This window comes from Lutzomyia longipalpis, chromosome 1 (assembly GCF_024334085.1).
Source record: "Lutzomyia longipalpis isolate SR_M1_2022 chromosome 1, ASM2433408v1".
In the NCBI taxonomy this organism is placed as follows: Eukaryota; Metazoa; Arthropoda; class Insecta; order Diptera; family Psychodidae; genus Lutzomyia; species Lutzomyia longipalpis.
Window position 1 is genome coordinate 43,262,128 of NC_074707.1, and position 27,072 is coordinate 43,289,199.

At 36.8% G+C, this 27,072-nt stretch overlaps 2 protein-coding genes across 2 annotated transcripts; both read right to left on the reverse strand.

Moving 5' to 3' along the window:
- Positions 1-471: 471 nt before the first annotated feature.
- LOC129787549 (pikachurin) lies at positions 472-11,994 on the reverse strand. The gene is made up of 11 exons (XM_055823253.1): positions 11,774-11,994; positions 8,390-8,579; positions 7,651-7,787; positions 7,408-7,485; positions 6,266-6,405; positions 5,635-5,710; positions 5,387-5,539; positions 3,742-4,610; positions 3,127-3,228; positions 2,938-3,041; positions 472-2,853 (listed from the first exon to the last, which is right to left on the reverse strand). Exons 2-11 carry the CDS (start codon positions 8,511-8,513, stop codon positions 2,699-2,701), a joined length of 1,938 nt encoding a protein of 645 aa, XP_055679228.1. The 5' UTR covers positions 8,514-8,579; positions 11,774-11,994; the 3' UTR covers positions 472-2,698.
- On the reverse strand, positions 11,983-27,072 carry LOC129787610 (protein kinase C, brain isozyme-like). Its single transcript, XM_055823331.1, has 5 exons — positions 26,966-27,072; positions 24,394-24,699; positions 24,212-24,303; positions 22,200-22,731; positions 11,983-20,658 (listed from the first exon to the last, which is right to left on the reverse strand). Exons 1-5 carry the CDS (start codon positions 26,969-26,971, stop codon positions 20,506-20,508), a joined length of 1,089 nt encoding a protein of 362 aa, XP_055679306.1. The 5' UTR covers positions 26,972-27,072; the 3' UTR covers positions 11,983-20,505.

Here is a 27,072-nt window from a genome sequence, read left to right on the forward strand (position 1 = left end):
AAAACGCGAGAAAATTGCGAAAAACTGAATGTGTGAGGGAGAAAATATCAGTGACGTGGACTGTCTCATTTTCTCTTGAGCAAACGCCAAAAAAATAGCACCAGTGGTAGCTTTTGGAACTACATTTAGGGCGCGAAATTCAAAAAGTAATAAAAAAAAGCATAAAAATTATATGGGGGCGCTACGAAGGGGGGCTCTGGGAGAAAAATGAATACGGCCATCTAAAACCGCCTAGTATCAGTAGTCCCTGTACCAAATTTCATCGCAATCGGACAAACGGTATAGAAATGCATAGCTGTTTATTTATTCGTCTTTTACTTAATTTTCTTTTTTTACTAATTTTTTTAAAACGAATTATGTACTTCAAAATAATTAATCGAAAAGTTCAAAATGGCTGCTTATAAAACTGCTTGACCGATTTTTAAAAAGCTTTTCCAGCTCTGTAAAGCAAAAATTAAAATAAAACCACAATTTTCCCCATTTTGTTTTATTTACTCTTTATTGGACTCTCCTATCACACGCAGTGATTTAATGGTGATTATATAAAATCATTTGATACTATTTATCCTATAGTTAGCGCATATAATAAATCCAAATTACATACAATTATATACCAAATTTTAATATAAGTTTGCAAATGGTGCATTGTCATTCACTTTTGCTGCGATAAATTAGTTTATTTATAGTTATTCGTATGGAAACCAATATAAACCGTCTTTCTGATATGTTCTCTACACACTATTGTCAGCAAAAAACTATAAGAAAAAAAGATCTTACAGCCGCTAAAAGTTAATCTTTTTCGCTTTTACTTTTCTCCATAGATAAAAATAACTGTATGACACTCATGAAGCGACTTTCTTTTTTTTCCACTATTTACAATCCATTCTTTTTCTTTTTTTACTAAAATGATGTGCTCTTGTCGCCATTTTAGAGGTTTTACGTCTAATACACAGTCTATTTATATATAAATTGTCCTTTTATCCATTATATATACCATTATCCTTTTTTTCTTCTTTTCTTATTTACAGTATTTTATTCTATATTTTCTCTAATGCAATGCATGGTTGTGTGTAACGTGTATTTTCTCAAAAATTATTAATGCTGGTTCTCTTCTTTTTTTTATATTTTTGACTAATGGCGTCCATGGCGTCCTTTTTGTGATGCAAAATGGCCGTCAACGCGTTTCGTGTCTTCTTTCGGAGATAATTGACGAGATTACATTCGATCTCTGGGAATTTATTCGGCATTGCTAAATTGTTTTTTTTTTATTACATCCACTAAATTGTTGCATTGTCTTAATACGAAAAAGGAAAAAAATGAAAATTAAAAGATTCTTTTTTTTTTCGTTAAGAAGGGATGTGTTGTGTAGTAGGTAGTATGTAGTATTTTTGTATAGAAGAGGGGTGTGATAGAAGTTTTTGTGTACAAGAAAATACAGACGTTGAAGTAACAATTATTAGAATTCTTAAAGCACTTGAAATATTTCTTGGTTACATCCTCCTTTTAACATTCATTTGGAGTATAGAATACCTTCCATGTCCATAAATCAGTTTTCTTTCTTTTCAACAGTTTTCTCTATTTCATATTTACAAAATTTACTTCAATCTCCATTTTTTTTATTCTTAAAATATTATTACACATTTATCGTTTTTTTAGGTCTACATTTCTGTTTCCATCCTCAACTCTTCGTCTCTGTTAAAATTATTTCTTCCGTATAATAGAATTTCTATAATATAGAATATTCTCTCACATAATTTAAAGTCTCACACCCTGTTAATTAAATATCGGTTTTCCTTTGTTTTTCTTCTTCATTACAATATATAGCTCCAGTAAATTATGTATTTTGTAAATTGTTTTCATCGAAGGTTCAAAATTATTTATTGAATGTATATTTGAGTATTAAAGTTTAATTGGAACCGGCACCGCCAAAGAAATAAATCCTTTTTTTGTTGGTTTTTTTATTCATAAGAATTTTCATGGACGCAAAAGCTCAATGCTTTGCAAATTTCTTTTTAAATATTTCTAAGTATGTTTCGATGAAATGTATATAAATATATCGCTTATGTAAAAAAAAGAAGATATTGTTAAAGAAAAAAATTCAAAAAAGTTCGCATTAAACCTTTAATGCTGATATATTTTTTTTATTGATGGTATTGCAAAGTGAGTTCAATCTTTGTTTTACTCACCAAGGATATGCTGAAGTTTTCAAAATTATTCGTTATTGTGTGCTTTTTTCTTTAAATTTTCTTTTAATTAGGAATCTCTTTTCAATAAATTGACCATTTTTCCTCAATTGCCGCGTATAAATTGCAAGGATTTCCCTCAAAATACATTAATCTCACTCAAACCACATTGCAAGAAAAGAGCAAAGAATAGAGGATCAAAAGGATTTTCCCAAAGTTCACCTTATTGTGTGATTTTTAATTGATTTAGTTTGCAGCCATTTACTAATAAAGCAATTGCGGAACTTTGGGAGGAAAGTCCTTTGAAATATTTTACTCCTTTCTCCAATTGGTAAAAACAACTCAAATTGACCCCAAAAATCGCGCTAGGATTTCTTAAATTTCTTCAGAGTGTGTTTGTGTAAAACTTTTGGATTTCTTTTTCATCCAACGATATAGAAAATTTCTGCTGATTTGGTGCATTTTTGTTTTGTTCTCTAAAAGCTTTTTGGGCGAGCTCAGGAATGGATGGGGCTTCAGAGAACGCCCAATTGAACATTGTGTGCCGTCCCCAGGATGCTAGAGTCCAGATTAAGACGCACCTGACCGCCTAGAATGACCTCTGAAATGCATCCCGTGATACCGCTGTTGTATTTCCGGCGGGTGTAGTGCGATGCTTCTGGCATTCCACCTGTAAAGTTTAGAATATTTTTGAAAATTAATTAATAAGAAATTCAGAAAGCAAAAATCTAAAAATAAATCGAGTAATTCTTACCGACATATAGTCCAGTATTTGTATTTAACTGTCTCAGTCTCCCTGGAGACTTTTTAACAGCTGCCCGCCCTCCGTCGACCTCCAAAGAACCTTGTTGGAGGTTCCTGGAAGGAAGAGAATTAGCATTTAGAAGATTTTTGAGTACATATTTCCGAGAATTTCTTCAAAGAATCATCTCTTAACACCCACCTTACAAGACGAACTCTATGCCACAGTCCGTCGCTGACTTTTGTAAGATTGTATTTAATGTCTACCTCACCGGAACCAAGGTCGTATCTCAAATGCAGGAACCTTAAAATGAAAATGAAAGCTCCTGTGTAATTATGTCTTTATGAAAAGCCCACAGACATTTTCCGCGAAATGGAAAATTCAATTTACTCTCTCTTATTACTGGCGTGTCAACTTTAAAGAACTTTGGTAAGAGAGAGCTTTGCTACAAAGTGATTCGGAGAATTTACAAACTTTTGGGGGTTTTTGTTTAGATCTACCTGCAGTATCCTGAAAATTTCCAGGAAGACTTAGCATTAGGTATTATAATTTTCCCGTAAATAAGCTATCCACAGGAATTCTTGTATAACATTTTGGGAACATGTATATGAGTAAATTTTGAGAAAATTTGTATACAATGTGTGGATTTGCTTCTAAAAGTACAATAACGTTGAAATACTTTTGAGAAATTTCAAAATTGCAACTTTGTACAACTTTTCCCAAACTTCATAGCTTCACAGAGCTTTTGAAGCTTTTCCTGGCTTGACCTAGAATTTTCTTTAAGCAAAATTTTTCAATTTATAAGACACAACTTACCCCTTCTCAATGCCCAGCGACAAAAAATCATCATCGGGACGAGCACTCTGACGTCCTGTCCAGAGCAAGAGACCATTTTTGGAGTGAGATTTGAAGCGCAAATTCACATCCGTCGTGTAGCTTATTATCTGGGACAGGGTGTCAGCATCGCTGTAGTGGAAGAAGCTATCGTGGCCCGTGAAACATGCTCCGTGGATTTTTTTCCGTCTCAACCCACGACGGGGTTCCTTCCAGGATTCCTCAGCATCTTGTCGTTCCTTCATTATTTTTCGCATCTCATCCTCAAAGTCCGGCTCTTCAAAAAGCGTGTCGTCCGTGTCCGTGGCAAGGATGGGTCGTTGCTCATCGGTCAATTTGTCACCATCGACAGTCAACTCCTTCCCATCCCTGAGAATCCACCTGTCGTCATCGGGTAATTTGTCATCATCATCCACAGACAGGTACTGCCCATTGTCAATGGTGTCTTCGTCCCAATCATCCCAGTGTCCTTCACTTTGGCGTTCAGTTGTCCTCGGTGTTTCCTGTGTCGTCACCTCATCACCATCCTCAACGTAGTAATCATCATCATCGTAGTCATCTGCATCCTGTTCATCATCCACTTCCGGTGCAGCAGTTGTTGTAGTCGTCGTTGTTGTTGTGGTAGTTGTGGTTGTTGTAGTCCTTAGCATTTCCTGACGCCTAACTTCTTGCTCAGCTCTGTGGCATGGTCCATTTGAGGGGCTACACTGGCATTCGTAGGAATCCAGATTGGGTACACACATAGCCAATGGTCCACATGGTCTAGCTACGCATGCATGCGGGCAGTTTTCCACATTTGAGCCTCCCAAGGCTTCTGATATGATTGAGAATGGTCGTCCATTTACTTCCATCTGCAAATTTAAAAAAAAAATGAGAGATTTCTATTAAAACAAATGAAAAACTTTGAAAATGTTTTTTTTTAAATAGTTTTAAAAAAAAATTCTAGAGCTTTTTCTAAAGCTTTGCCAAGATTTTTCTATTTTGGAATATTTAATTAAAGTAAAATTTAGAAATTCTCAAGATTTTAATTATTTGTCAAATAAATCAGACATTAAGCTTTGCACTTCAGTACTAATTGCCTAATAACATTTAAAAGTTTTGTATGATTTATTGTAGTTTCAAAGAGTTGTAGATTCTATTCTAAACTTCTCTTTAATATTCTTGATAATTTAAAGTCTGTTCTATTCATACAAAAATAAATCAGAATTCTGTCTACCTAATTGTAGGTAGCTAAAGCTCTAATGAGATAATAAAATTCATAAATTACGAAAACTTCTAAAGCTGTGGATTTGAACATATAGAAACTTTCTATCTTAGCTATCTATATATTTATGTACTTGTTCAATGAAATCTTCAATGAATTTTAAGTTTTCTTAAAAATAATTTAAAAGAAAACTTCATTTAAAGAATAAATAATAATTCTTAAGGATAAAATTATATATTACTATTACTATTTAATCCATATATATGTGTTCTGCACAAATCTAATTAGGACAATGAGGACAACATATATATCTTTATAATGTATAATGTTATTTACTGCGGTTAAAGTCCGCTTTAACAATATTCCGAGCAATATTCAGTATCAGCAAACACAATCTAATAGAAGTATAAATCTTATGCGAACCTTCTGGATGCACCCCACAAAAGCTGCTCTGTCCCTTACATTGGGTGGCAGGATCTGTGTATTCTGCACACCACCGAGGTAGAGACTATGCGGAAGTGACAAATGCCAGAACCCATTTGGAGAAATCGTCATCACTTCCGTCAGTTGATCAATCTGCAAGAAAAAAAAACGAAGGAAGTGAGGGAAACCCCCCAGCAATGAAATAACTTTTCCGACATTCGATTGAGTGAAAAAGCTGCCACAGATACCTTCATGACGGCCAATCGAGCTGTACGGGATATCTTGACGGTGTGCCACTGACCCATTGTGAGGGGATACTCACTCCTGTGTAATGCGAAAAGAGAAAAGCAACGTGACAATTTGAAATTAACAGACAGGCAGAAAGTGTGACAGAAAATGTAATAGTTTTGGTTGTGGGTGGAAGTTTTCATTTTTCTTCCCATTTTCATCCACACAACATTCACAGCGAGAAAATTCGAGTGAAAAAAACATCATTTTTCCCTTCGAATTTCCCACGTTTCCCGCACTTTGATTTAATTCTATTACTTATTAATAAATTTCGCTTGAAGAGCTTTTTTTTATTTATTCTCACTTAACCCGGAAATGCAGCAGAAGATAAAATTTCCACAACTGGCAATGAAATGCAATTTCTGACGGTACTTTTCTCGAAACAATTTCAATAAATTCCCACCATGATTGCATCGAACGCCAAACAACTTTATCTCCGCACAGAATTTTCCCATTTCCGATGCTAGTGAAAATGGTTAAGCCAAAAAATGCATCTTTGGCATCCCATTTGAGGGCGATATAAAGCTCATCCTGCGGAAGCAATGGTGGATAAAAAATAACGATATGGAGCAACCACCACCATATACCCACCGAACTGTTGCTGGTCCACTGCCAAGATCGAATGTAAACTCCACATGCCCCATATTGAGGCACAATGATATGTAATCACCATAGTCATGATGGCCACTGTAGAGCAACAGTCCGTCCTCTTGTTGTGGCTTTATAATGATCTAGCCAAGAGAGAAGAGAGTCAGCATTAGTTTCCAGGAGAGCTTATGTGCAATTAAAATTCAGTTACACCCCAAAAGCTCGCAGGAGTGGTTTTGCACTAATGAGCCATCAGGGGAGAGTGTCCCCACCAAGCCACCACCTTGGCCACATCATCAATGTGCCCACATTTTAGACACTATCCCATATATACATATATGTGCAAATGGAGGTGTTCCATTTGCACACACATTTCAAACAAACAAAAAAATGGAGAGAAAAACAACTCATTTTCCGGGAATTTGCGTCAGCAGTGTAATTTATTTATTTGGGTGGCTCGCGAAGGGGCAGTGTCACCTGCATGTGTATGTTGTGTAGTAACAACATAATTTCCAGGGGCCACCACTGCTGGTATGCTAAAATCGATACATTTGTTGTCGCCTTCGTTACAAGAGAAAGGAATTAGGTAATTCACCCTCAAGTGCTTCACCCCCATCCCCAATCTCCTTTAATGTCTTTTCCCTATGAAGGGGTTGATAAATTTTCAAAGCTTATTAAACTTCATTGTCCTTTTATTGCCTACAAATCCTCCAGATCCTAGATTTATGGATTTCTTAATTTTTTTTAATTTATTTTTTGAATCAAAAATTGTTTAAAATATCTAATTAAATTCTAGTCGCCCGTGACATAATTAATATGTATTTAAATACCTATATAATTCAATTAACATAATAGATAGTTTGTCAAGTCTCTCTCTCACTAAAATAATAACAAATTTCAATATAACTTATTTAGGAAATTACAGAAATCAAGTATTGATCAACCCCTTGAGCTCTAATTGAAGCACTTTCAAAGGGACGATTGTTGTTGCTCAATCGAATGTATTTTCCGAGGGACACAAAAGAGACGATAATTCAGTATGAAGTGTTTCCCTTTTTCGGGCAAGCTGCTTTTGGGGTGGATTTTTCCGGGGGGTAAAACACGTGTGGACAATTGTTTGGTAGCAGCCCACGCCTTGAACTTACCTTGAATTCCAGCCAAATGAGTGCAGAATCCCCCAGAGGGGAAAATCTCAAATAAGATGATCCATTAAATGAAGGCACCTGCGGGGAGATGAGAAGCACCAGGGAGGGTATTTAGTAATAGGATGTTGCGTTCAGAGGGGTATGTGAGAGATACACAAATTAAATGAGAACGAATTGTGGGGAATTTATCATAATTATATTGGGGCTCGTGTAGAAACGTGTGTAGCCGTGGGCGGGAATTACCTGTAAGTCCAGTCGCATCTCACATAAATCACCACCAAATCCGAGGGGACACAAACAAATAGCTCCCTGATCGGAGGGCAGGCATTTCCCACCATGGCGACATGGGTATCGGCTGCAACGATCGGTGGTACATTCCTCTGCAAAACGCAAACGAGAAAGGAACAATGAGAATTCGATGCGGGGGCGATGAGGGAGAAAATACGCTTTCGACGGAGTTATTAAATGAATATTTAAATTTCAATTCACCACATACTCCACGCATACAGCCTTCATCACTCATAATTAGTCAGAGTGAGGGGGTGGAACATGGGTGAATTCAGAAAGTTTCTTCAAATGCTTCACCACAGAGTTGATTAAAAATGTTTTAATGAAAATTTTCTCTTTCATTCATTGTTAAATTATAGGTTTAACTTAAAAATTTTATTTAACACATCTTCGTGAAAACCACTTGAGAGCTTTTTGTTAAATAATAGAAAAATTTTATAAATAATTTACTTTATCTTTATTAACAGAATCTTCTATCTGTAAATTAATCAACTCTCTGTGCAAAGAGAAAAAGCTCCCGAGGGTGAATTAAATATTTTAGTCTGTGCGTCTTACTCAACACATCTCAAATTGTCCGCCTTTCGGGACTCCCGCCCCATCAATTTTTCCTTCTTTCTTTTTTTTCACAACCCTGGCAAAGCTCACAAACTTCCCCTGAGACAAAGAAACTCTTCCGCGTGCAGGAGATACTTACGCACATCAAATCCCTGGTTGACGTCCCCAGATGGTGAAATATTAAATTCGTACTCATGCTCATTCGCAATGAACTTCCTCACGCACCCCGTGAGTCCCGTATTGACTGGAAGTTTCCTTGCCATTCCCGTAATGTTCCCCGTTCCACCGAGAAAGACTGGCTCCCTAAAGGTGATCCTTGAGAAGAGACCCTGCAAAATGATTACAAATTGATTAAATCCATCCCGCATTATATCAATTTCTGTGCGCGCGCGAGGGCAACTTTTCGAGTTGCACAAAAGCACTTTGCTTTCATGGGTAAAAGAGAAAGTTTCTGAGCACCACCCTGAGGAAGTTATGGAGGCTCAAGGAGGGAAGTTTTGTTGTACTATACATAGATGGTGGAAGTCTTTCCCAAAGGAACCTCTCTGGGTAAGATATGGAATGGAAAATGCGGGACTCTTGCCGAAAATTTCTTATAAAGTGAATTTTAAACAAAAACCACCAATTTACAATGAGGGGGTGGGGCTCCTTATCTCACACAGCAAAACGCCCGGGACGTTTGCGTGCGAATATCGCGAGATGTAAGAAGTAATACATTGTTGTGATGGAAAGGGAGGCATAAAAGGGCATAAATCTTGAAATGTTTAACTTTAAAAAGGATGTTCATTTGCGGAAATGATGAACGATTCAAAAAAGCTTTAAAAGCTTTTAATTTTTTTTTTCTAAATTCTTCATAAATGAAAAATAACGATAAAATTCTTTAAAAAAATTAGATATTAATTTTATTTTATTTCACTCAAAAACTAAATCATAAATTAAACAAGAAACATAGCAATGATTAGCCCCATATGTTTAAAAGTGGGTATCGTGGGTATAAATCCTTTTGAAATAGGTACCTATATAATAGCAAAAAATAGACAATATATACAACGATGAAAGTTCCCGAGGGTTCTAAAGCCTTTCCAATTTTGGAATAGCCAGCTTAAATTTTGTCCCGCGGCAGTATGTAGCTTTTCCTTCGTTTTTCTTGCGATAACGACCAACCGGAAATTTTCAATTATCCACCAAACCGAACACAAGATAATTCCTCTATCGCACACATTGAAGAGGCAAGGGAAAACGCTAGATTGTACATGAAAAAAAAAGTTTAAGAGAAGAAAACAACTTACAGAGATAAACAATGAGAGAGTGAGAACGAAAATTCTCATGATGCGGAATTTTTTGTATATAAGATGTGGATTTCAATTCAATTCAACTCAATTCCCATTTGTGCTGTTTGAGACGCTGTCGTGTAATGTGCTTTATTGTAAATCGAAATCCCACCCCCGCCTCTACTGGGTGGGGTGCTCCCTGGGTTAAAGATGCGGGGAACATACATGAGGGAGATGTGCGTGGATAAAAGCTCGACTAAATTCAATTGAGGCTTTTGGATATTTGCGGAAATATTTTAATGCTGCCGAAATTGTGTTAGAGAGCCGAGGGTAAAATGGATGCTGGGATGTTTTTGGAGCGTGTGTGTGTGTGTTAGGTTGGGTGGGAAAATGAGTGAGAGAATGGGGGATAAGCCGTAGTCCGGCCACAGGATAAGTACACTAATAATTTCATCCAACCAAACGGCACGGACAGGAGGGAAGTTTCTGGATAAGCTCCAAGCCTTATTAAATATAGGCTTCCCCGGAAGTAAGGCACTTTTGATAGTTGCTCCCAGGGATTATGCTATACAGTTTTGCCATGATAATTAGACCACCCATTCTCCTTTTACAATTTCCACCCACACCCTTAAAATTCTCCTATGGAGAGCAATCCCCTCTGGGGTTCCAAGATGAAGTTGTTTTCGTATAGGGAACCGGATGGAAAAGCTTTTAACTCACATCCTTCCGGTAAAATTGTCAGGTGGTTTGGCATAAAAGCTCACATGTGGAAGCATTTGATGTGCAATGTTTCGATTCTATTAAGCATTAACCATTCACCCCCGAAAAAATACTTCAGACAAACTTCCAAACTGGACGTCTTGGCCATGTGAGAAAAAGAAGAAAAAGTTGCTAAAGGAAAAATCTTTAATATACAAACTTTTCTCTCATCCAATAATTTCATAAAGTTGTTGGATTTTCCCAACTTTATCGCCCGCACCACCCCGCAGGAACTGTCTTTTGCAGCAAATATCTTGGACCATTTCTCACACAGTATAGCATTTTATTACATTTTTCCGAAGAGAAAACCACCTCAATACATTTTCCACACGCTGTCTCTTCGTATTCACATTCGATGAAACACATCCGATCAATATATTATTGAGTGTGACTGCTTTTGTTGCCCAAACTACCTATACAAACCATCCCTCTGTGGCCGTTGGCACCCATACCACCCCCACAATCTCAAACAGTCGGAGGAGGAAAACTTTCCAAAAAGCTCCTTGGGTAGAACGAGCAAGTAGAGAACTTTTGGTAGGAAAATGGAACATTTTCACGTGGCCCCAGCACAATTGGATGAATCATCATCTTTTATTTTGCCGATAAATATACAAACCAATCTTTGAGGGGCTACCCAGGGTTATTTGCTTATGAACCACTGCGGTTGGGGGTTTCAATACAACTCTGGGAAACTTCAGGCAGCTGTGCGAGTGTTTGCTTAACCGGCTTAACCACTCACTCTTTGGTCAACAAGGGTTGATGAGTTTTTCCCGAAAAATGTGATCATGTCACTGAACATTTGAAAGAAGTTTCAAAGATATTTAGGATTTTCTTTTACAAAAAGAAATCGGAATTATTTCTCAATGAACTGATTAGAAAGTTATGAAATTATTCTTTAAAAAAAACATAAATTAGTGAGAAATTCCCTCATGAATAAAAAAGTCTCAAAAAGCGTTATAAAACCTTTAAATTTTCCTTCCCAGTACAACACAATATATACATTTCAGATTTCAAGTGATTCTGTGGGGCAAAACTACGTCATTCGAAATGTCCAAAAGAAGAAGAATAATAAATATATTTGTCCTCCTTATATTTGACTTGAAGACTCTGTGGGGGTGGGTTCTGTGAAGGCGGCGGATGAATACGAAAACATGCAATAATAAAAACGTCCCTCTTTTCTCACGGATTATCTTGCAACGAGTGGTGAATATTGATAGTAATAATTCTTCCCTCGTCGCTGAAGGGTCGGGGATATCTAGAAAAAGGGTTCTCCCCCACACAACTTCCTTTCGCACATCTATAGGGTTTCCTATTGGAAAATTCACGCTAAATCAGAAAAATCTTCCCCGGGGGACTTTTCGACAAAAAAAACACGAATGTTTAAAAAGGATCATGGGTGGGGAGGGAGTGGAAGATTACTGAACATCGAGTGTGTAGAGGAAGAGGTGAGAAAATCCAAATAATTCCCCATATATGTATTTAGAAAAACCTACCTTCGAACGTCCCTGGACACGATTTCCTTGATTGAGAAGTAACCATGCGTCCCATCGATGTCGATATACCGTCACAGTATTCCACTGATTTAGCACAACAGTTTCCTCGGATTGAACTTTCCCGGTGCCAGATCCACAGTCGAACCTGCAATTACAGTGTATCCGGTTAGAGGTGTATCACTTCTCCGTCTCACCAATGTAAAGAGGTATAAGGTTCATTCCTGGCATTCCAGGGTTTATTCGACCATTTCAGGAGTACAGGGGTTCTTCTTTACAGCATATCTCCCAGCGACGGCGTCTCTCGGCGTCTTTCTATTCCCATCGTTGCTTCTTCACGAAGGTGGCTTGATGCTGGAGAATTCTGCGTCTCTCGTCGTTCCATCACGATCTTCCAGACGGGGATGATTGCATGTATGGGATGCCTTTTCCCACTTCTTTTCCACAGCATTGGGAAGAGCAAAATTGCGACTCTTCTTGCGTCTCCTGACGCGGATGAAGGAGAGCTAATTGACGCGCTCTCGTGGCTTCCTTCGGGACAGGATGTGGTAGAGCGTATAAGCAACTCTACTGGTGGCTTCTCCGTGGCGGAGCCATTCCTTTCCGGCGACTTTGCAGAGTTCTTGAGATGCAAAGCGCGAAGAGCTCTTGGCGACTCTTCTAATGTCCCATGGGCCGGCAACGTAGAGCCAATTGACAACCCTACGGCCATTTGCTGATCCGGAAGGTCTTCAGCTACACACCGTCCTCCGGGAGGCCCTCTAACCCACAAGGTGACGCTGTGGGGCGCACTCAGGGGCCCTTCCTGACATCCAGGGAGGCGTTCACTGCCGCTGAATTCCGTCTCGTTCGCGGACACTTGGCACAATCTGCTGCCACTGATCCTCACTGTCTTCATTGAGGCTCTGTGGCCACTAATTCCGGCTCGCATCCGGAATGCGTCCGTCTCTGAGGAACTCCTAAAGCGTACTGAATTTTCTCTCTGTCGGGAAGAAAGAACATATTAACTTGTCCCACCCCGACCCACACGGAACACATACACATAAAAGATCATCAGTGTAGTTTGGGTTTTGGAGACTTTTCGAATTATGCGTTATTTCTCCCATAACAAAAAAATTTCAAATTTGTGCACGTTACATCACCCCTTTGTTGCAAAAGAAAACAAAAAGGAGAAAAAAAAAGAAAAGAGTTCTAAGTTACTCTAAGAAAGGAAGTGATGTAACTATTTAAGAAAAGAAAACATTGGCGATGGCTAGAATGGTTGGTTTTGGGTACCTTCCACGTTCGGCATAAATTTATAAGAGGAAAAGAACTTTAATAATTAATTATCCATTAGAATACCTCGGAATTTTAATAAAATAAATTAAAGGGAAAACGAGCTGATCGCACCTAGAAGAGGTGAAAACTATGGGGATTATATATCCCGCTCCTCCAAACCCTCGAGTGAATCTCACGCCCTTTAGAAAAGGTTTCGAGGTGGAAAAAGGCAAGGAAAGGAATTGGAAGGGAAATCAAGGAATGACAAAGGATATCTTTGTTCTAATTGCCCTTCTTCTTCAAAACCCACAGTCTCCCTCTCCAGGTTTATCAGACTCAAAAAAAAATGAAATGAAAATAAAATTACTGATCAACATCTCCTTCAACTTGTGGATCTAATTTAGCTTAAAGATCCTAAATTATTACGAGAGTCACGAAAGTGAAGGAGAGAAAAATGTTTTCCTTGAGAGAATTAAGATTGGAAGGAAGGCGGTGCGATTCTTAATAAAGCTTCTTGGGCTTTCTTCAAACTGATGGTCACTCTCTCCTTACCAGCATTTGCTATTAGCAACGCGGAACTGTTTGTGTGGGGAAAGGTGAGATGGACTTTAAATTTATCTCCTCTTCTCTCTGATCCCTTCGCAAACTCGTAAGACATTGACTCACGTGCTTTGCATAACGCGAGCCTTGGACAACGGATTTGGGGGCGAAAGATCCTAACTGCGTTAACCACTGCTGGCATCTCTCGTTGGCTCCTCGCTCCATAAGTCTCCCGAGAACCTTAAGATTTCACACAAGTCCACTCGTCCATTGTCCCTTCTTAGCCGACACCAACTCCCCACAGGAGCATCTCATCAGATGGTCTCTAGGCAAAGAATCCTCTACGCCGTTTCTCCTTCTCTCTCTCCTCCTCCTTCTCTCTTCTCCTCCTTCTCTCTTCTCCTCCTTCTCTCTTCTTCTCTCTTCTTCTCCTTCTCTCTCTCCTCTCTCTCTTTACTGAGCTCACCTCCCCTCGGCATTTCACCGGCCCCCCTACCCTATTCTTTATTCCTCCAATCTCCAGCGCACCCGGAGGCCCCGAATTACTTTTCTCTCATTCTCTAAAAAAAAAACGTAGATGGGGTGGAATTTAGGACATGGGCACGAACGGGGTGAACCTTCGATGAAGATTTGGCTTTTCAGGGCCTCGGCTCCATCCGTGAGATTGCGTACTGGGTGGATGTGAACTCAGTCGCCGCCACCATTTGAGCAAAAGGCTCATATGCAGAGTTATCCCAGGTTGGTGTAAAGGACCACCCCTTTCATTGGGCTCTTTGTCAATCTGACTCCTGTTTTGCCTTTCTCTCTTCTCTTTCGCCGCTCAACTCCTCCACCACTCTTCAATTTTCGACGATTCCTTGCCTCGAGGTCACCGTCAGAGAGCACCCATGAAAAGAAGGAGACAACCTTGGAGGTACGCCGTCCTCGCTTTCCTGTGATTCATCCATGTGCCCACGAGAATAAGTATGGGTCCAGATGACACTTTTCTGCCCTACCATTGGAGGTGGTCGCATGGCAACAAGAGGAAGGAATCTTTCTTTTATTTCATGTGATTTTTTTTTCCGCGGACTAGACGAGAATGCGAAAGGAGTATTGACTCTAATAGTTAGGTGGGATGGGTCCTATGCATCTTGTGCATGAATTTCATAGGATTGGGAAGGATGGAATCAATTGGATTCTGCCAAGTGCAGGGGAAAGAATTCGAGGAACAAACATCTCCGATTACGAATCAACGAATGCCATCCGAAAGAGCTCTTGCCAAATAAGGCATGATACGACTCTGACAAATTTTAAAACGTGACTCTCATCAAGGATGCCCCAAGGCTGAACAACCATTTTTAGGGACCAACCCTAGAGGTGCTCATGCAATCTCTCCTCATACTGCAACTATTGAGGAATCAACAATAATAAATTTTTGATTTAGCAATATAATACCTTCCTTCCGGTTTGATCAAAATGAATAAATAAGGAGAGAGTAAGAAAAGACAGTTAAAACCTAGTTCCAGAGGAACATGCTTTAATTTACTTCTCTCCATGCAAAACTTGTATAAAAGGGCATTAACCCATCTCTGAATAAATTCAGATCCTGGTTTTATGGTGATATTGGATGATTGGAAATATAAAGGAAAGGAAAGAGAATGCAAGGGTCAACAAAGTTAAACCCTGAGGTTGGCGATGAATTTCAAACGAGATAAATAAAAAGAAAAGAAAGTGGAGGATCTCGAACCGACCAGACGTTCCCAACGAATTATCAAAGAGAATCACCCATTTAGAGTATTAATTGTTCTCACGAGAGGCATCGAGGCAAAAGCTAATCAAGATTCATTGAGATCCTCACACAGAAAGTGCGAGGAAAGAAACCACCAACGGTCTCACATCTCAATGGAGTCGGATGGATCTGGGAGAAGGTACACATCTCCTCAAACCAGAATCCACGGCGAAACTTCGGGACGAATCCCAAAATTTTTCCGGCGAGTTCTTCCAAAGGGAAGGACTCACATCCGAACCGGATAAACCAGACTAAAGCTGGGAATCCCGTGGAAGGAGGCGCCACTTCACAACGGGGAAAAGAAACAGGAGGTCTCGTGAAAAACATACGCCGAAGAACCACTGAGGAGACCTCCATCCCCGGATAGAAAATCTAACGCTTTAACAAGAAAGCTTTCCAAGGATGTTTGTACTACCTAATCAGAAGGTTTAAATTAAATCAAAGCAATTCTCTCCCTTAAATTCCAACCAGCAATGCAAGCTGTTCCAAAAACATCCTTATCAAATGGAAAGCGCAAATTTTCCATAACCCCATCACCGTTCGTCAAACGCTAACGCAAGGACAGAGTTTACGATAAGCGATCCGCCAAATTCCGCTCAACCCGCTTAATCAATTGCTAGGCAAGATACGAGGATCGGAAAATAAACGGGCGCCCATCCTGAGTCGGCTCACATCGCATGCTCAACGCCCGATGCAGGGATCAGGAAAACGCAAGAATTAATAAAATATAAATTGAAAATTTAATAAAGAAATTTTAAATCAAGAAATGGTGATCGGGAAAACTTCAATCACAAACTTCAATCAGAGAACTCCATCAGGGAAATCTCGATACAAAAAAATAAAAAAAAATCAAATTTGGGCGCCATATACCGAACCGTGTACCATCTGCCATGCCATTTAGTTAATATTGGAGAAAAGAATGAATTATTTAGCAGAATAATTAATAATTTGATTGCATCTAAAGTGCAAACTTTCAAGTGCGAATTATAAAGTTCAATAAAATCCGCAAAAGAGCACGACTATTGTAATAAATTACTGTATATTTCAAAATTTAAAAATTCAAAAAGTTTTATATCATTAACCCGGAAATAATTAAATCCAAAAAGAGCAAAATAATTTTCCTCATCTCATCATTGCCCGCAGGACGCAGCCCGCGAGAAAAGCGGACACCCATGTTCCAGCAAATTCTGTTCAACCCGCTTAATCGATTGCCTAAGCAAGATACGAGGATCAGAAAATCAAAGGGCACCTGCGTCCGATAAGCCCACAGCGCATGCCCCACGCTCCATGGCAAAATGAGGAAACGCTTGAACAAATTAATTTGAAATAAAATTCAATAAATCAAAGTTCAAGGGGAATGATAGCGAATGAAAAGGTTCCAAATTTGAAAAGAAATAATATTCCCCATCAGCGCACAATTAAAGAAAAGATTTAAAATTATGCACCGGTAAACTTTTAAAAATCATTTCTTCAAAAAAAAATTTCAAAGGGAGTTGCCACAAAAGAATCCCCAAAATTTTTAGGGGGATAAAGCTTTACTTTATCTCTCAACTCTTATCACGAGAGATCACCGCTATGTGATAAGCGAACGCACTTTGACCGTGGAGCAAAGTCATGGCTCCACAAGGTTAAAAGAAAGTCAAAGATTTCTCCATATCAGAATTTTACCCATAATTGCGAGAATCTTAAATTTCCCGTCATTTTCCTTATAAGATTTGTCTAAAGGAAAACGCTGATGATCTTATCAACTCATTAAGTTTCAAAATTCACAAACACACAGAACAAATAAGTCCCTACTTTGCGATGAAAATCAACTGAAAGTTGATAAAACTTGTAGAAAGCAAAAATAAATTTTAAACTTAAAGATCTTTAAAAATTCTAATTCAATCTGTTGCCGTTACAGGGAAGAGACCTTTCAAAAGGATAATGATCCAATCTCTTCATTCGTCCTGTTCGTGCAAATCAATCAGAGATTCTGGGGGAGGAATATTTGCCACAGAATATCCCTCATTCGTCCCCAGAAGGGCTCTGTATAAATTTTTAAATTATTTTAAATACCAACTCGCATGGCTAATTTACCTTAAACAAAAATTTTTGGATTTTAAATCCAAAACCATTTCTTTTCAAAGAAAAGAAAAAAAAACGGAAAAAAAAGAAAAATTCTTTAACGCGAGTTTTCTTTCCAGCAAGGCGGCTAGAAGAGCCCAAAATCGCTGGAAATTTCATTTCACTCAAGGGGAACTTTGTCATTAAATTGATATAAAATGCAAAATTGCATCGAAACACAAAGGTTTTTCACTAACATTTTAAGTGTCGGTAGCTACCAGGGGCATGAGACTCAAATTGGGTACTTACCTGGTTCCACCGCTGGTTGGGCGCCATTTCATCACGATCTTCCAGACGGGGATGATTGCATGTATGGGATGCCTTTTCCCACTTCTTTTCCACAGCATTGGGAAGAGCAAAATTGCGACTCTTCTTGCGTCTCCTGACGCGGATGAAGGAGAGCTAATTGACGCGCTCTCGTGGCTTCCTTCGGGACAGGATGTGGTAGAGCGTATAAGCAACTCTACTGGTGGCTTCTCCGTGGCGGAGCCATTCCTTTCCGGCGACTTTGCAGAGTTCTTGAGATGCAAAGCGCGAAGAGCTCTTGGCGACTCTTCTAATGTCCCATGGGCCGGCAACGTAGAGCCAATTGACAACCCTACGGCCATTTGCTGATCCGGAAGGTCTTCAGCTACACACCGTCCTCCGGGAGGCCCTCTAACCCACAAGGTGACGCTGTGGGGCGCACTCAGGGGCCCTTCCTGACATCCAGGGAGGCGTTCACTGCCGCTGAATTCCGTCTCGTTCGCGGACACTTGGCACAATCTGCTGCCACTGATCCTCACTGTCTTCATTGAGGCTCTGTGGCCACTAATTCCGGCTCGCATCCGGAATGCGTCCGTCTCTGAGGAACTCCTAAAGCGTACTGAATTTTCTCTCTGTCGGGAAGAAAGAACATATTAACTTGTCCCACCCCGACCCACACGGAACACATACACATAAAAGATCATCAGTGTAGTTTGGGTTTTGGAGACTTTTCGAATTATGCGTTATTTCTCCCATAACAAAAAAATTTCAAATTTGTGCACGTTACAAAGTGTTTTATGTGCCAGGCTTTACGGTGGGATATTTTGATTTAAATATAATCCTCAAAATTAAAAAAAAAATAATTCAAAAGGACTTTTATTCTCGTATTAGGGGAAATATTATTCTCTCTAATTGAAGATATTTCAATCTAAAAAAAATATTTTATAAAAAAGAATTTTAAGAGAAAGTTTTCTGAAAAGATAAATCTAGAAAAATGTAATTATAGCATCATTTTTGACAGGTAAAAATAGTTAAAAATACATTTACGTTCTAAATGGCAGTTAGTACAGATTAGAAAAGTATATAACCTCCACTACTTGACTGAAATTCTTGTGACAGACTTTATGATTTTTCTTATTTATTATTTTAGCTCTTTTCTTTCAAGGGGAATGCATTGCGCAAGGTGGTGTACATTGCAATGTTTACGTCTTTTGCGCAGATTTTTTAAAAAAGGTTTTTGTAGATAAAAAAATTTGAATAGTTAAGAGAATATTTGAATAACGAAATAGAATAAGATATAATCGTTATTTATTTTTATTTCTAATATCGATAATATTTTAATATCAAGATTTCGATAAAAATACATTTATTAATTTAAATTATTAACCCAAAATTTTCCAGAAATTTTTCGAAATTTTCACAAAATCTGACATCGAAAGACAATTTTGAATTTAAAGATTTCAAAATTCCCCGTAAAGAGTTCCTAAACTCTGCTTTTAATGTAAATTTTGTGAAAACATATTTTTTTTAAATATGAGGTTATGTTCTTCGCTTCTTACGCGTTAGGTTGGGAAAATTATGACTTTTCGACGCCATTTTGGATTTTTTCAAATTTCCATAACTTTATTTCTGCCTATTACTTAGAACATGTGTTCGATTAATCGATTAGGCTGATCAAATGGCTAATCCTTAATCCACTTAACCAATTAACTGATGAACCGCTTGGAGGATCCATTATTCCTAACCTTAAACTTTGGTCTTAATTTTCTTTCAAAAACAAAAGGTTTTTTCGGTTTATTCTAATTTTCTTTCCATGAAGTAAAAGTAGGTAGGTAAATGTTATTTCCCTACACATATTGATGCAGAATTTTTCACAGAATAAATTCGCTTTAACCCTTTCACGTTCTTTGGATCACATTTTTTCATGCGTTGATTCACACGTGAAGTTATATTTTTCAGAATTTTAATGAATTTAATTGTTTTTTTTAAATTGTAAATTCATTAAATTCACATAGTAAAGGCCAAAAAGGCGTTTTTTTCTGAGAAATGTCCTCTTAGAGCATCAATAGAATAAATAATAGCGATGAAAAGATCGAATGTTTTATGGTTTTATGTGGACATTAAAGGCTTTAAAAAATCTTTTGAATTTATGAAATAAAATTTTTCATTGTACACCACGTCACATCAATGCTTTCCCCTTGTAGAAGCTCCTATTTTGTTCTTTCTACTTCATGTAAATATTTTTTCATTCGTAGTGAATGTGAGAAGTCTGGATGCACATTTTAGCAATTTTGCATCCAACTATTGAGAGGATCTAATATCCATTTTAATAGTGAATGTTGCCTTTCATACAACTTCCCCACAGTGCAAAATGGAAGCAAAAAAGTATCCTGAAAGGATCTCTATAGCGATGTGCCCAACGTAGATGGAGATAATGCAAAATGTGGGGAATGTGAGCAACATTCAAAATAATCTTTTTTTTTGCATCACAAAAGTGGTCTCGATGCGAAGGAATTCTTTTTTTTTTTAGTTTTTCATTAAAGGGAGTTAATAGAAGGAAATTATAGAGACTTCTCTCCCTTAATCACGCTAAATTTAAAAGCACTAACGTTTCTCTGTCAAACGTGCCTTTTGTATCTCAAGCGGGCAGAGGGGGTGGCGCTCATTAAACATTGATTGGTTCCGATAAATCACAAGAATTGATTAAAATGTCGTGAGATTAGCTGTAAAAAATGGCATCAAGACGGTAAGAAATGTCGAAGAAAGTTCCCTTCGTACGCACTTTTTTGGCATCTGCACAACATCCTCGAAATTTCCTTTAGATGTGTTGCACAAATTCCGGATTTAAATAGGAGAATCCCATAAATTCGGTTTGATCCAAATTCATCATGAATAGCTTATCAGTTGGGGTGAGATCTGTCTTCTCCGATGTGAATTGCCGATCGAAATTGGACACATCCTTGCGGTGTTTCTGTTGGCAAAATAGGCAAAATGAAAGAAAAGAAATGAGAAATACACATAAAAAGGAACCCAACTCTGTTCTGGTATGCCTCAGTCAATATTTGTGCTAGCAAGGAAGGATGTAGTACAAATGGGTGTAGTTGGATGAGGGAAAAAGGTTCAAGGGGCTAACAACTTTTCACTTTTAGCTCAAACTATATTTTATTTTAAGGAATGGCAAATATATTGACCTCACTGACCATTAAAATAATAAAATTTTAAATTTTAACAGAGGAGACATTTTTGCTTCAAAAAATTAATAAATTTAACAAAATCGGTCAAGTGGTTTTCTCGCAATGTCACTCTAAATTGTTTTTGAACATATTTTAACACTTGGAGGACAAATTGGTAATAGCTGGTAATTAGACTTATCTTGATAAATTCTAGAAGTTCATCAAAAGAAAATCTGGAAAAAAACGTTTTCTTCATTACAGAAAATTAAGCTCAAAGTTTGAGGTTAAAAATTCGTATCCTCTGAGTGTTAGACCTAAAACTGTTCCATTTTGATGGTAATCAATCGATTTTGATTAAATAGTTCAACATTCTTCAATATATTATTCTATTCACTTTCCAAAACTGAAAAGCTTATCAAAATCGGTTAAGCGGTTTTCCTGTAAAATAATCCTAATTTGATATTTCAATTTTTTAATTCACATTTTCTTATATTCAAATTCTTTGTAATTTTTTAAATAAATGTGTGGAACATTATTTTTACTTCAAAACCGATAAATTTATCAAAATTGATCTAGCGGTTTTCTTGCAATGTCAGTTAAACTTGATTTTTTAAAATTTTGTTTTGATTTATTTTAATCGATTCTGAATAAAAGCGCAATATATTTTTTTAAGTAAGTCTCTTTTATTCTAAAACAGATAAATTTATCAAAATCGGTCAAGGAATTTTCTTGTAATTTAATTGTAAGTCTTTTTTTTTACAAGTTTTAAGTTTAGATCTTTTGGATTTTGTTGTTAAAACCACTGAATTTGATTAATTAGTTCAACATAAGTTTGTTTCTTTGGAAACTGAAAAACTTATCAAAATCGGTAAAGCGGATTTTACAAAAAGTATCCAGTTTCATCTCCATTTCATCGATTTTTTAATTCAATGTTTCTAATTGATAACGAATCGTCTTTAACAGAGAAAATTATTCAAAAGTAATTTATCTCTCTAAAACTGATAAACTTATCAAAATCGGTAAATTAGTTTTCATACGAAAAATTCTTTTTCTATATTCTTGGTTTAGATCTTTTCCATTTAGAGTTTTATAGGATCGATTTTGATGAATTTTTTAATTAAAAAAGAAGAAGAAGTATTTACTCTTCTCTCTTTAACTAAAATAAACTTATCAAAATCGGATTAAAAGTCATTCCTTAATACGAAATTTATTTTTTTTTCAACCAGTTGTTTGCCCCTTGGACAGAATTTCTCTCTCTATTGGGGAAAGGAAAGAAAGGAAAACTGGGGGGTGGTGGGATACATATAAATGCCTTAAGGGTAAATGCAAATTTACATACAATTTTAGGTTTGAACGGTGGCTGAACTTCTCGATTCTCAATCTTGTCCCAATCAATGCGCCTAAAGAATGAATGACCACGGACGTCCTCTTCACCACGGGCCCCGCACCCGAGTCGCTTCTGGGGGTTCTTTGTTAAGAAGCCCTTGCACACATCCTTCGCCTCCTTGCTAAGGCTCTTCGGGTATGACACATTGTGATCCGTAATGGCCGCAAAGAGCTCCTCTTCGTCCTCCCCGTCAAACGGTGGCTGCCCCACGAGCATCTCATACAGCAACACCCCGTACGCCCACCAATCCACTGACTTCCCATAGGGCTGATAGAGGATAATCTCTGGTGCAATGTAGTCAGGAGTGCCGCAGAATGTCTTGGTTGTTTTATCGTAGGAAATATTCTCTTTGCACATGCCAAAGTCAGCAATCTTGATATGTCCATCGGCATCCAGGAGAACATTATCCAGCTTTAGATCACGATAGATTATGCCACGAGAGTGGAGGAAGAAAAGACCAATTGCTATCTCAGATGCATAGAATCTGTTTGTCATGAGAAGGTAAAATGATTTTAATTTAGTAAGTAAGTTAAAAAGCCGTTTATCCCAGAATTTTAACAGATTATCCCAGAATTTCTGACGTTTAACATAGAATTTCTGACGTTTGTTTAATTATCCCACAATTTTTGACAAATCTACCCCTTTTTATAAAATTAATAATTAAATCTTACGTTATTTCGGATATCCAATGTTTAACGTTAGAAATTTTATCCAAATTGTCATTTTAGGGCATTTTCCCAATATGTCTAACATTTGACATTTATTCTAAAATTTTTAACATTTCATGTTCAGCGTTTTATCTCTGAATTTTTAACGATGTACATTTTATCCAAACTTTTGACATTTATCCCATATCCTAAAATGTCTGACATTTGACATTTTATTCGAAAATTTTTTATAATTTTTCTCTGGATAATAAGAATTTAAGATTACATCATAGTTTTTTTTAATGAATTTAAATTTTGAAGATTTTTTTGAAAAAGTCCCAACATAAAATTTTTTCCGAAACTTCAAACTACTGACATTTTATCGCAGAATTTCTAACGTTTGACATTTCAAATTATAGTTCCGGAAGCTTTTCTCTTTAGTTTGACATTTTGTTTTTGATATCCAATATATTTCATTTTATGTTAAATTTTGTTAGTAGTTATCAAATATTTCCGTGACATTTTGTATCACGAAATTAAAATATTTAAAATTTTTATCCACGATTTCTGAAAACTTTATCCAAAAAATTAGTGTAGGCAATTCAAATATTTTGTAAAATTCCGTATTTTATCCAACAACTTCTATTAATTGCGCTATTTGACGATTTTTACTGTCTTTTTAATATTTGACATATTATCCTAATTTTTCTGATAAACTTTTGACATTTTATCCTACAATTCTAACGTTTGACAATTGAATTGAAAGAAATCTTGGATTCAACTTTGCATTACTTTTTTTATCGGTTTCAAATATTATATCAGACTCTTTAATGTTTAATAATTATCCTAGAATATATTAAAAAACCTTTTATCCAAAAATATCTAACTTTTCACAATTTATTAACAATTGACCTCCAGATCCAGAGAAGAAATCTTTCTTAATCTTCTTTTTTGGGCTTGAAATACTTTGTGGAATTTAAATTTGTTAATTTTCTCTCTTTGAGTCTGTTGGATAAAAATTATACATATAGAAATGATTCAATGAAATACCAGAAAATCAACAAAAGTTGACAATATTGGATTTTGATTAATGCTCGGGAAGCATAAAATTGCCCATTAAACTAATTTGACCCTCACTGTGACAGAGGTTTCGCTGTGAGAATTATTCTTCCGTGCTTGTAATTTAATTGCTCTGCGTGTACTGCGGGGTTGTTGAATCTCAGAGAAATTGCCCTTTATTAATGATCCCACAATTCGCGTATAAAATGTTTGACAATGTATTTGTGCGAGGAAAAGTAGAAAAAGGGAAATTCTTACACTGCTACGGGTTCCTTGAATTTTCCGCATTGCTGAATTTGGAACATGAGATCACCACCATTTACGAATTCCATCACAAAGTAGAGACGGTCCTGCGAATGTGAATGGAGGTCAAGAGCATAAATGGCGCGGGAGCATGAGGGGGCGCGGTGGGAGTTTCTTGAGAAACAATTTGCACTTACCATAGTTTGGAAGCAGGAATGTAGCTGTACGAGGAAGGGGGGTTTGCTGGACAGAGCCAAGACTCTCTTCTCCACCATCGTGCACTCAACGTCGTCGTCCTGAATAATAATGTCCTTCTTGAGTATTTTAATGGCATACAACTCATCCGTTCCCTTGCGTTCGGCCAGCATCACTTTGCCAAAGGAGCCCTTGCCTAGGACCATCAGGAAGTTGAAATCTGTTGCACGAATCATGTCCTTCTTGCTCATATTGTGTGGAATATCACGGTCTGTTGCCACTGGAATTTTCTTTGTAATGGATGTTTTCTGCATGAATGGAATTTTGGTCAGTAAGATCTTATTTCAGTTTAAAAAATCAGTTTTTTTGGGAAATTTTTTACTGGTGTTTAAGAAATTCTAGGGGTTCTAGCAAAATTGTCAGTAAACTCTTGAAAATTAAATTGAGTTCTAGAAAAACTTCCTAATTTTTCGTAGGTTAAATATTTATTTGTTATATAATATAAATTTGTTGTATTTCAAAGATCTATTACTTAAACTGGTTTTTTACTGACAGTTTTATGATATTTATTAGTCAGAAAACTTAATTTTACAGCACGTACAAAAATACATAATTTTAGGTGTGATTAATTCTTTCTGCATTAACTGACTAAAAAGAATATTTTACTGATCAAAAAAATGTTACTGATTGCGTAAAAAATGCTACTGACATCGTTACTGATGTTCTAATACTTTACGATCATTTTTAGAGTTGCTAGATATGAAATTCAGCAGCAAGATGGAGTTTGTAATCTCAATTAATAAGCGCAGTTCGGTTATTGTTGATCAGTAACCGACGATCAGTAACTACAGATCAGTAATCGCAAATGAGTAACAGGTGATTTTTCATAGACGGTCAGTAACCGCTGATTTTTAACAAGAGGAAATTAACAGATCAGTAACCCTAGATTAGCAAACGCAGTACAAAAACTGTTGATTGTTGGCGCATTTTGTGCGTCAAGGAAAGGTGAAAAGCGCCGCCAGATGGAAAAAATTAGAAATAAAATTAAAACAGATCTTTTGGCATTCCGCAAATGTCATTCAGACTTCCGGATCAACTTTTAACGTGACGACTACGCGATATTTTTCTTGAAAACTAAAATTTGTAGATTTCAATTCAACTAAACTAGTTTTTGGTGGTGGAATTGATTGTAGTTAATTGTTGTTCTTTAATGCATCAGTGCCCAATTTTTTTTGCTCCTCGAGCCGGATAGGCTCAGGGTACGAATAATATACACTGATTCTTAATCACAGATCAATAACCGAAGTTCAGTAACTGTAGATCTGTAACCGTGGATTATTAACCGCAGATTTTTAACCGAAGACCAGTAACAGTAAATCAGTAACTTTAAGCAGATCATTAACAAAAGGTAATTAGAAGATCAGAAACACAAGATCAGCAAGCGTAGTACAAAAACTGCTTTCATCAACGGCAAATCAGTAACCGAAGTTCAGTAATTGCAGATCAGTAACCGCAGAACAATAACCGCAAATCAGTTATAACAGTACAGATGGAGGAGGATCCTAAATTAGGCCAAGACTAGCGCCGGTTAAGTAAGTAGTAAGTTATAACAGTAACCTTAAACTTCATTAAAACCTTTCATAGCTTTCATAGGTTAGAGACAATCTTCTTCAATAATATTTTTAACCTATTTGCGCTGTTGTTTTTCTGAATTGTTACAGTTCAGAAAAAACTTCTTAGAAAGCTCATTTATTGTTGTTGTGAAATGGAGCCTTCAGTGTCTCACTTTGAAATCTCTTTTCTCTTGGAAAATTTCCTGGTAAATCAATACTTTGTTTTTCGCGGCCGTAAAATAATAAAATTAAAAAAAAAATACTTTGTTTCATTTTTTAATGCTGCTTGCGAATATCATGCTGCTTGTGAATGCAATTTTGTTATTTTCCATCCGATGTAGTTCTATGAAAATGTTAACAGTGAAAATCATTCTAATCTCAGACTAATTTTTTTCTTGCTAATTTCACTTCTGATGTTTAGAGCTGATTTATAAAAAAAATAGCAAAAACAAGCAGTTAAAAAATAAATTAGATTAGGTTTTTTTTTAAGTATAATTAGGTTAGTTTCCAGGAAGTTCTCGTGTAGAAAAATAATCAAGAAGGAAAGGAATAAATAACAGCTATGGGTCATCATATGATTTTTTTAATCATATCCATAAAATATGGATTAAGATGACAATTTTAATTGTATTTGAATTAATTCATGTAATAAAAGAGTTTTAAAATTTAGTATTTTTTTACGCATCGTGTAATAAAAGGTTATTCTCGTAGAAAAATATTACCCGGCTGACCCTCAATGTTTTTAAATTCTGTATATGAAATTAATTTACTGACAATTCTGTACCATCCTAATCTTTTTACACGTTAGGAATAAAGGGAGAGATGTGACTGGAGGTCCTTTAATTTATATTTGAGCACGTAGAATACTAAATTTTGCAAGGAAGGACCGAGAATTCTTCATTTTGGAATTTTTTCTTTCATTACAACCCAGATAGAAATGCTAATTTATTCATCATCTTACCCTCATTTGACTCTTGATCTGTGCCAAGTCAGCTGCCTCATCAGGTACGGGAACATTGTAGAATTCACCTTCCTCCTGAGTGAGCAACTTGTACCATCCATCAGCTG